Source organism: Echiichthys vipera (genome assembly GCF_963691815.1).
Source record: "Echiichthys vipera genome assembly, chromosome: 14".
Lineage (NCBI taxonomy): Eukaryota > Metazoa > Chordata > Actinopteri > Perciformes > Trachinidae > Echiichthys > Echiichthys vipera.
Window position 1 is genome coordinate 4396371 of NC_139839.1, and position 13250 is coordinate 4409620.

A 13250-nucleotide genomic window follows, 5' to 3' on the forward strand; every position below is an offset into this window, starting at 1 on the left:
GTACAAACGGGCCTGGGCCGCGGGGGGAGAGGGAGTGGGGGACAAGGACCCTAAAGCGCGGTGCACGGTACGGACGGACCATGGGAGGGCGCCCTTAGAGACTTTTCACACCTTCTTAGAACTGGATTTAGAAACAGAGCCTAGAGCAGTTTAGCTCCTTATTCAGAGCATCAGGGAAAAGGGAGAAATCTGTGCTGGGCCTCATCCGGCCCCATGCATGTGGCTCAGAGTCCAGGTCAGTAAACAGTTTATCTATACCGAGGTTGTCAGGATCCCAAATCCATCATGAATATGAGTTTAATGAGCACAAAAACATAAGTTTCCCCTTTAAATTGAAGCAGAAAGGTTTAAAAATAAATAAAAAGGGCACCTAGGACGGCGCCTTGAGGCACTCCACAGTGAAGAGGATGGAGATTCGTGCAGGATTTTATGACTACAGGTGTCCACACTCTTTTGTTTGATGCTGTTTAATTTGCCTGAAACACGTCCTGCAGGTTAGGACAGTCAGCTCGATCACTTCTCTACATGCTTCCCTCATGAGTCATCATCAACCGAACGCGAAACAAGACGAGGCAAGACCGTGTTGAACCGGGAACCAGGCGGCGTACTGCATGAAAATACCGTTCTTTCCTGCAGTTCAACGGGTTGTTGTGTTTACTCTTCTCACTGCCTTTGTCCTGTGCGCCGCTGCTACAACCCAACTTCCCCACCGGCGTCCATAAAGTCTCATTTGATCTATTTACGACCGCTTCTATTTGCACGTTCATACATGTGTCCGCTCGCCCACGCTGTCGTCGTCACTGGTGTGTTTTTTGCAGCCCTTTTTTTAATCTGCACGAGTGAATCTCCAGGTCGAGGCCGCTGGGGATCAACAGGTTTCATCTTACAGAAGGGAAACCCATCGAAACCAGCCATTCTGCTACACCAGCCCCCGCCTTCCTCCTCCCTGCTCTGAAAAGGGACGGAAAAGCAGGAGTAACAGGTTTGGCCTTCGTTTTAACAGCACGTCTTCCCTCTTCCCTGCATCCTCCCCTCCTCCCTGCCCTCTCTCTCTCTCTCTCTCTCTCTCTCTCTCTCTCTCTCTCTCTCTCTCTCTCTCTCTCTCTCTCTCTGGGGAAGCTCACAGGACACGTACGGACACGTAGAAACATGACGCAGGAGAATAAAAACCCAAAACTCTTCAGCAAACTGATGTTTCCCCTCTTCTTTGTCTCCTTTATTAAAGTTACGTGGTGTAACAGAACAAGACCATGTGACAAAATATGCAATATATAAATAAATAAGCCAAATGTGGTGAGATGTATCACTTTATATCATCACTGCATTACTGTATTTAGTTGTACTGTAACTTGGTTCTTTAGGAAATGCTGCTACACTTTAACACTGTTATCACTTCTTTAGTTTGTACGTATTTTATTTAATCTGCTGCTAAACTGCACGCTGCGTGTTGTTGTTTATTGTATAAACCTGCGTTTAACCACAATGTCTGTTGCACTCACATCTAGTTAATTGTTTGATTTATTTTATGTTACGACGTAGCTGTGTACCCGAACATGTTCCACGGCTAAAGTCTGTTTCCTTTGACCAGTGTGAGTGCAACCGTACTGCGTCTAGGAGCGGCACGCTTGCCATCCACGGCCCGTTTGGGAGAGGTGGGCTTTAGTAAAGCATGTTTGCACATGTACGAGCACGAGCGTGCGCACGTGTACGAGCACGAGGCCTACGGTGGTTCTGAGGTCATTTCCTGTGCGCCTGTTGGGACGTAGAAAAAAGAAGGAGGGACCATGCGCGGACATTTCAAACAATGGCGGTGAAAGGTTCACGTTGGTGTGATGCGGAGGTGGAGTGTTTACTGCAGATTTGGTCGATGAAAAGATTCAAAAACAGTCGACAAGACCCACAAAAACTCTGAGGTCTACGGAAAGATCTGGAAACAAAGCCACGCATCGCCATGACGTCATCAATGCGTGTGACGTGTTACGGCGTGATGACGTATAGGCAGCAAGAAGCATTCTCCGAGGCCCAGGTAGTGTGAGTACAAACGGGGCTGGAGGGGGGGACAAGGACCCTAAAGCCCGGGGCACGGGACGGAGGCACAGTGGGAGGGCGCCCTAAAAGTCTCTCAGAGTGTGTGATTCAGCTTTTTCCCGCGTTCTAGTGTTGAAAAAGGAAACAAAGTAATGTAATGCACCCACGTTTCGTGACGGTAACGATTGGGGAGAAGAGCGTATGGTCCCATCTGTGGTGAGACTGTGACTGTGGATATCGGGTCAGAAAGAGTGACTCCCAGACTGGCTTAGGCATCAGGGATTTAATTTTTGACATTCTTTTGAACCCAAGAACACTGGCAAACCTTTTGTCATCACTTCAGTTTCACTCACAAACTACAACCAGCGATGTCTTCGGTCGTCGCTGACAGTCGATGTGTCCGTCCGATCGCTTGAACCTTGATGGTGAGGTGCAATAATACACCGTGGCAAACAAACGCTGATATTGCCCTACTGCGAGGGCATTGAGAGGAGTGTGTTCTTACCCGTGTGCGTCCTCTGGTGCGCCTTCAGATGAGAGCTCTTTGTGTAAACCTTGGAGCAGCCTGAAAAGAAGCCAGAGGAGAGAGAGATCGTGAGCCGGGCCGACTGCAGAAACAGCACCCTGGTTCCTGTTTGCCACATCGTGTGTTACTGACAGATTTGCATTCGTGCTCGTGCTCCTGGGATCGGAGCTTATTGACACAACAGTGACACTGGTAGAAAGCAATTTGAACCGACTTGTTGGGGTGGTTATGTTAAAAACCTGTTTTCTTTTCTTATTTGTGCAGCAATAAAGGCCAGGAGACCTCGACAAGCTTGTCATCGTGCAAGGGTTTGAAGTGGAAATATACAGTAGCAGCACTGTGTGTGTGTGTGTGTGTGTGTGTGTGTGTGTGTGTGTGGGTGTGTATGTATGGGCTTTGTATGTCGCCTAAAGCGCTCTTGACATGATCAGCAGCACATGCCGTGCTCACGCAGGGTGCAGAGGTCACATGTGGCGTCATGTAACAGGAAAGCTAACCATGATGTTTGACACGAAGAGCATTAAACGCCGTTCGTAACCGTCACGGACACCTCGTCAGCTGCAAATCCAAAGGTCACCAACAAGGTCGAAGGGACTGAACTCTGGGATAACGTGTGCAACAAGCCAAAGAAATGGTTTACGGTGTTCTCCTCATTGATTGACTGTGATGTGTTCTAAATTGTTCATTTAACACCAAGCTGCCAAAGGGTCTAAAGACGGAAATAAGCATATTTACATGTTAATGTTGTTTAATATGCACTTTCCCTGTTTTAAATGAGTGCATCTGAAAACCTGAATGACTGCATTTCATACTTTTTTACACCAGGCCTCAGAAAACCTTGATTTCATCAACACTGTCTTGCATCTACTACAACTCTTTGCTTTGTTTAAAGCCCAGACGACAGACCTGCAGCGGCTCTTTACATATCCCCGACTTCCTGGATTCACTTCCTGTTTATCCGACTTCATTCACCGTTTTCCAACAGCACTTGCTTTATCTACATTTGAGTACGGAGCAAACCGTCTTCTTTCCCTCTGGTACGATAGTCTGTTGAGTGTTAACACCATGCCACTAAAAGAAAGTCTTCGTCGACTGATACTTTTACCGTGTTGAGCATCACTTTAAATGTTGTGTTTACCAGAGAAGTGCTCATACGTTGTACGTAGATGCATAAAAAAGACTAACTGAATAATAGAAGAGCAGCCCTAGTCACTAAAAAGTAGAAGATCTGTTGAAACCAATCATCTCACTGTGCAGAATAACTAAAACATACAGTTTAAAGTCTAAAATGCCGACCTGGATAGTCGCAGAAGTGGATCCTCCTTTTCTCCAGCTCTGGGTTGTTCCGTCTGTTGTATTTCGGACCCGTCAGGACACCCTGGCCGTGTGTCATCAGCATGGCGTGCGGGGACAACCCTGTCACTTTTATCCCTCCCAGACGCTGCTGGTACGCAGGCGGGTACTGTGACGCTAAGCTGAGCAGCTCTGCCTGAGCGTCCGGGCTCCCTGGCTGAGAGTTTGGGGGTGAGGGCGGCAGGCTGTGGGGTGCCGCGTGCTGGGACGAGCTGCTCGGTGAGGCTTGGTAGTAACCGTGGTGCTGCTGCAGTTGGTGCTCGGCCATCATGAAGTTGCCGTTGCTCGTCGGCAGGGCGACGTTGCCGAGGTTCAGCATGGTCCTGCCGCTCGTGGAGGCTAGTGCCGATGGGCTGCTGTGGGACAGAGTCATGGTGAGGTCGGCACAGCTGGAGATGGGCATGTGGTAGACCTGCTGCTGCGGGGCCGGGGGCCCGATGTGAAGCTCTGTGTCCAAATTTGGCTGCTGCTGCTGGGACCCCGCGGACACACTCACCACTCCTCCAGAGCTCATGTCCGGTTTGATGAAAACATTGTTGACGACAGGTGACACGCTGAAGACGGAGGTGAAGTCCGGCAGGGCCTGGGTGTTGGTGGTGGGGATGGAGCAGGGCACCTCCAGCCCAGGCTCTACCTTGATCTGATGTGCTGAGAGAGTCTTGGTGTTGGGCCGGTAGAGGCCTGTGCGGAGGTGAGTGGTGCTGGGAAGGATGACGTTGATGTTGAGGCTGTACGGAGCGGCCGTTTTGTCCTCTGAGAAGTACTCGTCCACCACGGAGGCGCTGTCTCGTCTGTATTTCTTGTCAACAGTGTCGATCAGGTTACTCAGGAGAGGACTGTTGCCCTGGGGGAGGTATTTGTCCAACTCTAATTGAGTCTGAAAAGAAACAAAAGAGAGGGACGGTTATGGGAGGAGTTCAACACGTGCAATGAAACCGCAAGTAACAACAACAACAACAGTTCCTCAACAGCTGGTTACACACCCGAGGCCTGCACCACGAAGCCAGCTCAACACACCCTGCATCTCTCCTTGTTAATCGCTAATCCTATAATCCAGTTCATACCAAAGATTTGCGATAAGACGCGCTGAAACATGCAACTATTTACAACGTACAGGTCTGAAACCTTCCAGTTCACACCAATGAGACGAGACGAGACGAGACGAGACGGTGTATCATCTGCATAGAAATGAATCTCTGTACTTCTGTTCTATCTTCTAACTTTCAGACAGAGATGGTGAGAAACTCGCAGCTGCATTTGTAGCAGTGACGTAACACTTACAATCACAGTTTTATTATTTGATTCACTGCTTTGGCGCTCCCTCTCTTCATTTATTCTCTAGCTCGTTCGACCCGCTCTCCCTCTCCGTCTCTTTTTTTCGCGCCTCCGTCCAAATCTGCGATTTCGACCATCTGACGGTTCGTAAGTGACTTGAACGGCGGACTTTGCTCTGATTAGTTGAAACAGGTGACGTGTGTTACAGTCTAAAACCACTTGGTTCACAGCGCCTGTTCTCAGTCTTGTAAACAACAACAACAACAACACTAACCGAGCCAACTGGTTCATGAACACTGAGGCGTGTCCAGGATTGGCTGTTCATACTCACACATCCCAGTCTAGGAGCTGATTGGTAAATGGTAAATGGACCTGTACTTATAAAGCGCCTTTCTAGTCATCTGACTACTCAAGGCGCTTCACAGTGTTTGTCACATTCACCCGTCCACACAGACATTCACACTGATGGCAGTGGACGTCTACAGACCATCTAATCTAACCATTCACACACATTTACACACCCATGTGCAGCACGGGGAGCAATTCAGGGTTCAGTGTCTTGCCCAAGGACACTTCGACATGTGGACCGGGGGGAGATGGGGATCGAACCACCAATCTCTCGAACAGAGGACGACCCACTCTGCCACCAAGCCACAGCCGCCCCGGTTGGTGCAGAACTTAAGAGAAAAGCTTAACACTCGTTTTCAGACACTATAACAAAAACATGCCCCCAGCTGTGCAGGTAAACGCTCTTCTACTGTATTGAATAATGGTATTAATGAGTATTTGTTTAGTTTGTGTATTACTTTGTGAGATTAATGAGTTTCAGATCTCAGTTCACAGACAGATACAGTACATGGAGAGAGAGAGAGAGAGAGAGAGAGAGAGAGAGAGAGAGAGAGAGAGAGAGAGAGAGAGAGAGAGAGAGAGAGAGAGAGAGAGAGAGAGAGAGAGAGGGAGAGAGAGATGTTGGTGCTATGTTTTCCTCCTCCATCATCCTCCCCTCCTTCATAGCTCACATTCCTGTTTCCCAGCGGAGCTCGCTGCCCTGACGAACAGCCAAAACCAGGATTACACACCGGTTCCTCCAGATGTGTCTCAGAGACTTTAAGGGCGCCCTCCCACTGTGCCTCCGTCCCGTGCCCCGTGCTTTAGGGTCCTTGTCCCCCCCTCCAGGCCCGTTTGTACTCACACTACCTGGGCCTCGGAGAATGCTTCTTGCTGCCTATATGTCATCACGCCGTAACACGTCACACGCATTGATGACGTCATGGCGATGCGTGGCTTTGTTTCCAGATCTTTCCGTAGACCTCAGAGTTTTTGTGCGTCTTGTCGACTGTTTTTGAATCTTTTCATCGACCAAATCTGCAGTAAACACTCCACCTCCGCATCACACCAACGTGAACCTTTCACCGCCATTGTTTGAAATGTCCGCGCATGGTCCCTCCTTCTTTTTTCTACGTCCCAACAGGCGCACAGGAAATGACCTCAGAACCGCCGTAGGCCTCGTGCTCGTACACGTGCGCACGCTCGTGCTCGTATATGTGCATATATATATATTTCTTTACTTTAAACATCGTAAACACACTTATATCTGGTAATTTCAGTTCTTCTCTAAATTACCAGGGAGCTGTCAATCAAATCGGATCAGATCGACTCGAGTTGCAGGTGATTGTGGCGTTGAAACAATTGTGGAAACACAGAGAAAAGTCGTGTTTTTGCAGCAGCAGGACTCGACAGGTAGACGAGCGTGCACGTAAATAAACTGCAGGTATGTTCCTGTGTTTGCGGAGAACCTTAATCCTGATGAACAGGTGTGTGTGAGCGTCATTCAGAGTCGATGGAGCAGAGGATCAAACCTTTAGAGGCGCAGGAGCCGTGACGTAAAGAATCCGAGCTGCAGACCCACACACACACACACACACACACACACACACACACACACACACACACACACACACACACACACACACACACACACACACACACACACACACACACACACACACACAAATGTACACGAATGAGGGCGTGCACGACACACGCACACGAGCAGAGTTCCCTCGGCGGGCGCGGCCGATGGAAGTGGTTTGAAGCGTGAAGAAGAGGAAGAAGACAAAAACAAAAGGCTGAAGACATGAGAGAGAGAGAGAGAGATGCAGCGAAACTTCAACACGGGCACGTAAAAATATTCTCGCCGGACAAATGTGATCGTCACGGCGACGACAGAAAGAAATGAGAGAGAGCAAAGGGCATGCAACAAGCTCTCGCACCGTCCTTTATCACTTCTTTAAGTCTTCATCAAACACGCTCAGGACCGGCTCACACTGCAGATTAACTCCAAATACTGTGCACCTGCAAAACCACCTGAAACTAACCACACGCTCATCATGAGACAATTCAAATGATGGGTTGGATTCATACGACGCCTTTCTCAGTACTCAAGGTGCTGTAGGGCGCCCTCCCACTGTTCCTCCGTCCCGTGCCCCGTGCTTTAGGGTCCTTGTCCCCCCCTCCAGGCCCGTTTGTACTCACACTACCTGGGCCTCGGAGAATGCTTCTTGCTGCCTATACGTCATCACACCGTAACACGTCACACGCATTGATGACGTCATGGCGATGCGTGGCTTTGTTTCCAGATCTTTCCGTAGACCTCAGAGTTTTTGTGCGTCTTGTCGACTGTTTTTGAATCTTTTCATCGACCAAATCTGCAGTAAACACTCCACCTCCGCATCACACCAACGTGAACCTTTCACCGCCATTGTTTGAAATGTCCGCGCATGGTCCCTCCTTCTTTTCTCTACGTCCCAACAGGCGCACAGGAAATGACCTCAGAACCGCCGTAGGCCTCGTGCTCGTACACATGCGCACGCTCGTGCTCGTACACGTGCGCACGCTCGTGCTCGTACACGTGCAAACGTGCTTTACTAAAGCCCACCTCTCCCAAACGGGCCGTGGACGGCAAGCGTGCCGCTCCTAGACGTGGTACGGTTGCACTCACACTGGTCAAAGGAATCAGACTTTAGCCGTGTGTGTGTGTGTGTGTGTGTGTGTGTGTGTGTCAGTATCAGAGTGTGTGTGTGTGTGTGTGTGCTGTAGTGTCAGTGTCAGTATCAGTGTGTGTATTGAGTCGTGCTCGGGGGCTGACAGATGTCTGAACTCACCGCTTGTCTCCTTGTCACTGGTGCAATCTGAGCGCGGGGTGAAATTAAAGTCTTGGGTTTTTACTGAGAAAACAAAAACAGCCTCTCTGTCTCCGTCCCCTCTGAGGGACGTGTCCTTCAGGACCGGACACAGACAGACCCTGTGCTTCTGCTGCTGCTGCTGCAGCCGTCACCCACGGGTGCCCTTGGTCGCTGTCAACCTCTTTAACCTTGCATCTTTTCACACTGTGCGGAGAAAGGTCCATTTCACAGAGTGTAGAGGTGAAAAAGTCACAGATCACGGATAAAGCGGCTGATGATGAGCTGCAGTGAATGTTTGTCACTGTCCGTTCACCTGTGGATCATTTTCTCCGTTAAAAACGGAGAAAAACTGAGCCACTCTGTGTCATTGATGTGTTTTTAAAGACACTAACTTTGCACACGTGCTAAAGAAACGTCCAAATGCCAAAAAAACAACTATAAAATATAAAAATGATGACCCTTTAAAACACGGACTGCTGCAGGTGGTCGTTGTTTAAATGATCGTTTAGAAAACGATTACAATAAAAACCACTGAGATGTTGTTTTCACGTCACGCGACGTCAACGCAAAACCTCAAAACTAATAATGTTTATAGTTTAAATAACTTAAAGTATCAAGAAACATTTTCTTTATGTCTCCACATTTAAAAATGTTGTGGATTTTGTGTTTATTCAGTCAAAATGATGAGTTTTTAGTTTTTTTTTATGACACAATTCAAACACTTTTGTTAGTTATTGTTGTTTAACGTCTGACTCGACCTTTGAGCTGAGGCTGCACAGATTTTAGGAATATGTAGATATTAAAGATACTTTTATAAATAACATGTAAATAAATCATAAATCATTTGAAATCAGTCGTTGGCAAAAGCAGGTTCCTCCTGTTTCTTCCTTTAGAGAGAGAGAGAAACTAAAATCTCATCTTTTCAGATTTCAAACCCTGTCGTTTTCAATAAGAAGCTTTTTATTATTATTATTATTATTTATTATAAGAGCGGCTCATGTGAACGTTCCTCCGCACGTCACACGAGAGGCTCGAACCGGCGAAACTCAAAAAGAAAGTAGCTGATGAACGATTCAGAATGTCTTTGTATCGTTGTGTGTTGAACGTCTCGGGGCCAAGACTCGGTTAATAATTGGAGAACGTGTCCGACGGCTCCGCTCTGAATCCTCCGCGCTGATAAACTCTCTTATCAGGTGAGTTCAGGTTTATGGGACGCAGTGGGAGTTTCCACACTTCCAGCCAACACGGTGTCCGTCCTGAGAACGCACTTCAGCAATCAGAGCAGCGTTTCAGACGTTTGGTAAATGGACTTGTACTTAGGGCGCACTCACACTGTGCCTCTGTACCGTGCCCAAACAGGTTCCACGGCTAAAGTCTGGTTCCTTTGACCAGTGTGAGTGCAACCGTACCACGTCTAGGAGCTAGAAAAAAGAAGGAGGGACCATGCACGGACATTTCAAACAATGGCGGTGAAAGGTTCACGTTGGTGTGATGCGGAGGTGGAGTGTTTACTGCAGATTTGGTCGATGAAAAGATTCAAAAACAGTCGACAAGACGCACAAAAACTCTGAGGTCTACGGAAAGATCTGGAAACAAAGCCACGCATCGCCATGACGTCATCAATGCGTGTGACGTGTTACGGCGTGATGACGTATAGGCAGCAAGAAGCATTCTCCGAGGCCCAGGTAGTGTGAGTACAAACGGGCCTGGAGGGGGGACAAGGACCCTAAAGCACGGGGCACGGTGATGACGGCTGAGTGGGAGGGCGCCCTTATAAAGCGCCTTTCTAGTCTTCTGACTACTCAAGGCGCTTTCACAGTGTTTGTCACATTCACCCGTTCACACAGGGGTGTCTAAGTGAACAATCTCACGTGTTACTCATAGACAAGAAGAGAGGGAACTGCCTCCTTCCTACACTCAGATTCAAATGAAGCAACTGAATCATGAAAATCATCTATGGAACAGATGCTGAAGCGTTTGTCTTAATACGGAGAAATAAAACATTTAGCCCCCTCTCTGCTTCCTCCTGTGTCCGCCATCTTCCTCAGACGCTCTCTCCTGCTAAGTGCGGCACAAACGGCCGCGTGTGCACGTCCGTTTCATTTATGGCTCTGAGGAATGCGGGGAAACGGCGGCCGCTCGCCTTTGGATCTCCATAAAATAACTGAACTGATAGCGTCGCAGCCCCCCGCTCTGCTCGCTGTGAGTCAACAGAGCAGGAAGCATCACGGGGTCATCGGAGCCGAAGCAAAACCTTTGAGACCGCCGTGGTGTTTATGGCGGCTCAGGAAGGAGAAGATACGGAGTCTCCGCATGAGTGCGGGGGCTGGATCCACTTGGTACATGATGACGTGTCTTCACTGGCACGTCGAACTAAAAGCCCCCGCAGAGTCGTGGAACTGCGACTTCATGACATCTTATGAACGTCTGAAGCAGCTGTAGAGTATAATAGTATAATAGAAATGTAATATAATGATAGAGGGAAGTTTCCTCAGTAGGTGAAGCTGGTGTCAAAGGCTCCGTTCAGACTGCAGGGACTTGGACCTGATGTTTCCCCTCATGTGTGACCCAGATCTGATTCTTCTGACAGTGTGAAAAGCACCAGTCCCATTGAATCTGACAGGAAATCAGAATTAGTTCACTTTTAAATGTGCGACTGAATCAGATTTTTAAATAACGTTCCGTACGTAAAGTCACCGGTCCACCATATTCAACATATTCCAGTCCTTAAGGGCGCCCTCCCACTGTGCCTCCGTCCCGTGCCTCGTGCTTTAGGGTCCTTGTCCCCCCCTCCAGGCCCGTTTGTACTCACACTACCTGGGCCTCGGAGAATGCTTCTTGCTGCCTATACGTCATCACGCCGTAACACGTCACACGCATTGATGACGTCATGGCGATGCGTGGCTTTGTTTACAGATCTTTCCGTAGACCTCAGAGTTTTTGTGCGTCTTGTCGACTGTTTTTGAATCTTTTCATCGACCAAATCTGCAGTAAACACTCCACCTCCGCATCACACCAACGTGAACCTTTCGCCGCCATTGTTTTAAATGTCGGCGCATGGTCCCTCCTTCTTTTTTCTACGTCCCAACAGGCGCACAGGAAATGACCTCAGAGCCGCCGTAGGCCTCGTGCTCGTACACGTGCGCACGCTCGTGCTCGTACATGTGCAAACGTGCTTTACTAAAGCCCCCCTCTCCCAAACGGGCCGTGGACGGCAAGCGTGCCGCTCCTAGACGTGGTACGGTTGCACTCACACTGGTCAAAGGAACCAGACTTTAGCCGTGAAGTGTGCTCGGGCACGGTACGGAGGCACAGTGGGAGAGCACCCTAACTGAGTGAAAACAGTTGAAAGTGCTGGATTTATAATACAAGACCAAACGGGAGCATCGTTGAGAAAAGGAATGTGACACAACAACCTCGATGATCTTGTTTTTATAATCGCCAGAAGCCAAAAACATAATTGAAAAAGCAAATGTGATGAACACGAATCACTGTGCAGAAGCATCCGCGTTAAATCACATTCTGCAGAGTTCAAACCGCCTGGAGAGATGTGAACAAACAGATCCAAAGAAGAGGGGACTGCCGGGACACGACACCGGGTTTTGGCGCTTCCTGCGTGTAACTGCGTGTTCAGAGATACACGAGAGAGATTTCTCTGTCTCACCACAAATGATTTCACCTTTTCTTTCAGACTAATGACGCGTAAAACAGTGGCAGTCATTACAGAGCTCCCGCAGGAGGTGAGTGCGCAGACCGCAGGTATTAGTCCTACTGCTGTCTGTCTGCAGGGGCGACGTGTGCTGTCTGGTGCATGATGGGTACACGTGACATCAGCAGACCGAGCGGTTCACACAGATAAAGCTCTGCTCAGTGTCTGGGTGGTCTGACGGAGGATCAGACTGATGTACTGCATAAATACTTCATGAAAAACCTGTTTATCAGCCGCTAATGACATTTTACTGACGCTGTTTACATGTTAGGAGGATGTGAGGCCACGAACCTGCAGGAAAACCGAGAAAGATCGTTGTTTTTTACTGTTTTTATTAAACATCTTAGGGCGCCCTCCCACTGTACCTCCGTCCCGTGCCCCGTGCTTTAGGGTCCTTGTCCCCCCCTCCAGGCCCGTTTGTACTCACACTACCTGGGCCTCGGAGAATGCTTCTTGCTGCCTATACGTCATCACGCCGTAACACGTCACACGCATTGATGACGTCATGGCGATGCGTGGCTTTGTTTCCAGATCTTTCCGTAGACCTCAGAGTTTTTGTGCGTCTTGTCGACTGTTTTTGAATCTTTTCATCGACCAAATCTGCAGTAAACACTCCACCTCCGCATCACACCAACGTGAACCTTTCACCGCCATTGTTTGAAATGTCCGCGCATGGACCCTCCTTCTTTTTTCTACGTCCCAACAGGCGCACAGGAAATTACCTCAGAACCGCCGTAGGCCTCGTGCTCGTACACGTGCGCACACTCATGCTCGTACATGTGCAAACGCGCTCTACAAAAGCCCACCTCTCTCAGACGGGCCGTGGACGGCCAGCTGGCCGCAGTTATGCGCGGAGCGGTTGCACTCACACTGGTCAAACGCACTAGGCTTGACCCGAAAAACCTGTTTTGGCGCGGTGCGGAGGAACAGTGTGAGTGCGCCCTTAAAGAAATAATCTGTTGAGTTTAATGACCCCAACACAGCAGAACGAGCTGGAACTCTCTTACGGCCTCAGCGTCGAGTAAACGCAACATTACCTCCCAAGTGTTCGACCCCGAGAGCGGCCAAAAAACAAATGATTCATGCTTCTGCACATCACCACGCAGTGAGGGAGCCGGGCTGCGAGCCGGGGCTCGTTGCTCAGATGCAAAGCAGCTGCATGTGTTTGTCTGGA

The 13250-nt window shown here is 49.0% G+C and overlaps 1 protein-coding gene across 1 annotated transcript in view; it reads right to left on the minus strand.

Moving 5' to 3' along the window:
* Window positions 1-13250, minus strand: part of klf5l (Kruppel like factor 5 like) — a 31409-nt gene that overhangs the window by 7700 nt on the left and 10459 nt on the right. Inside the window, exons 2-3 of the mRNA XM_083926882.1 lie at window positions 3851-4784; window positions 2534-2593 (exon numbers count right to left, since the gene is read on the minus strand). Of these exons, the coding sequence (XP_083783008.1) occupies window positions 2534-2593; window positions 3851-4784 (994 nt within the window). The remainder of the gene's footprint in view (window positions 1-2533; window positions 2594-3850; window positions 4785-13250) is intronic.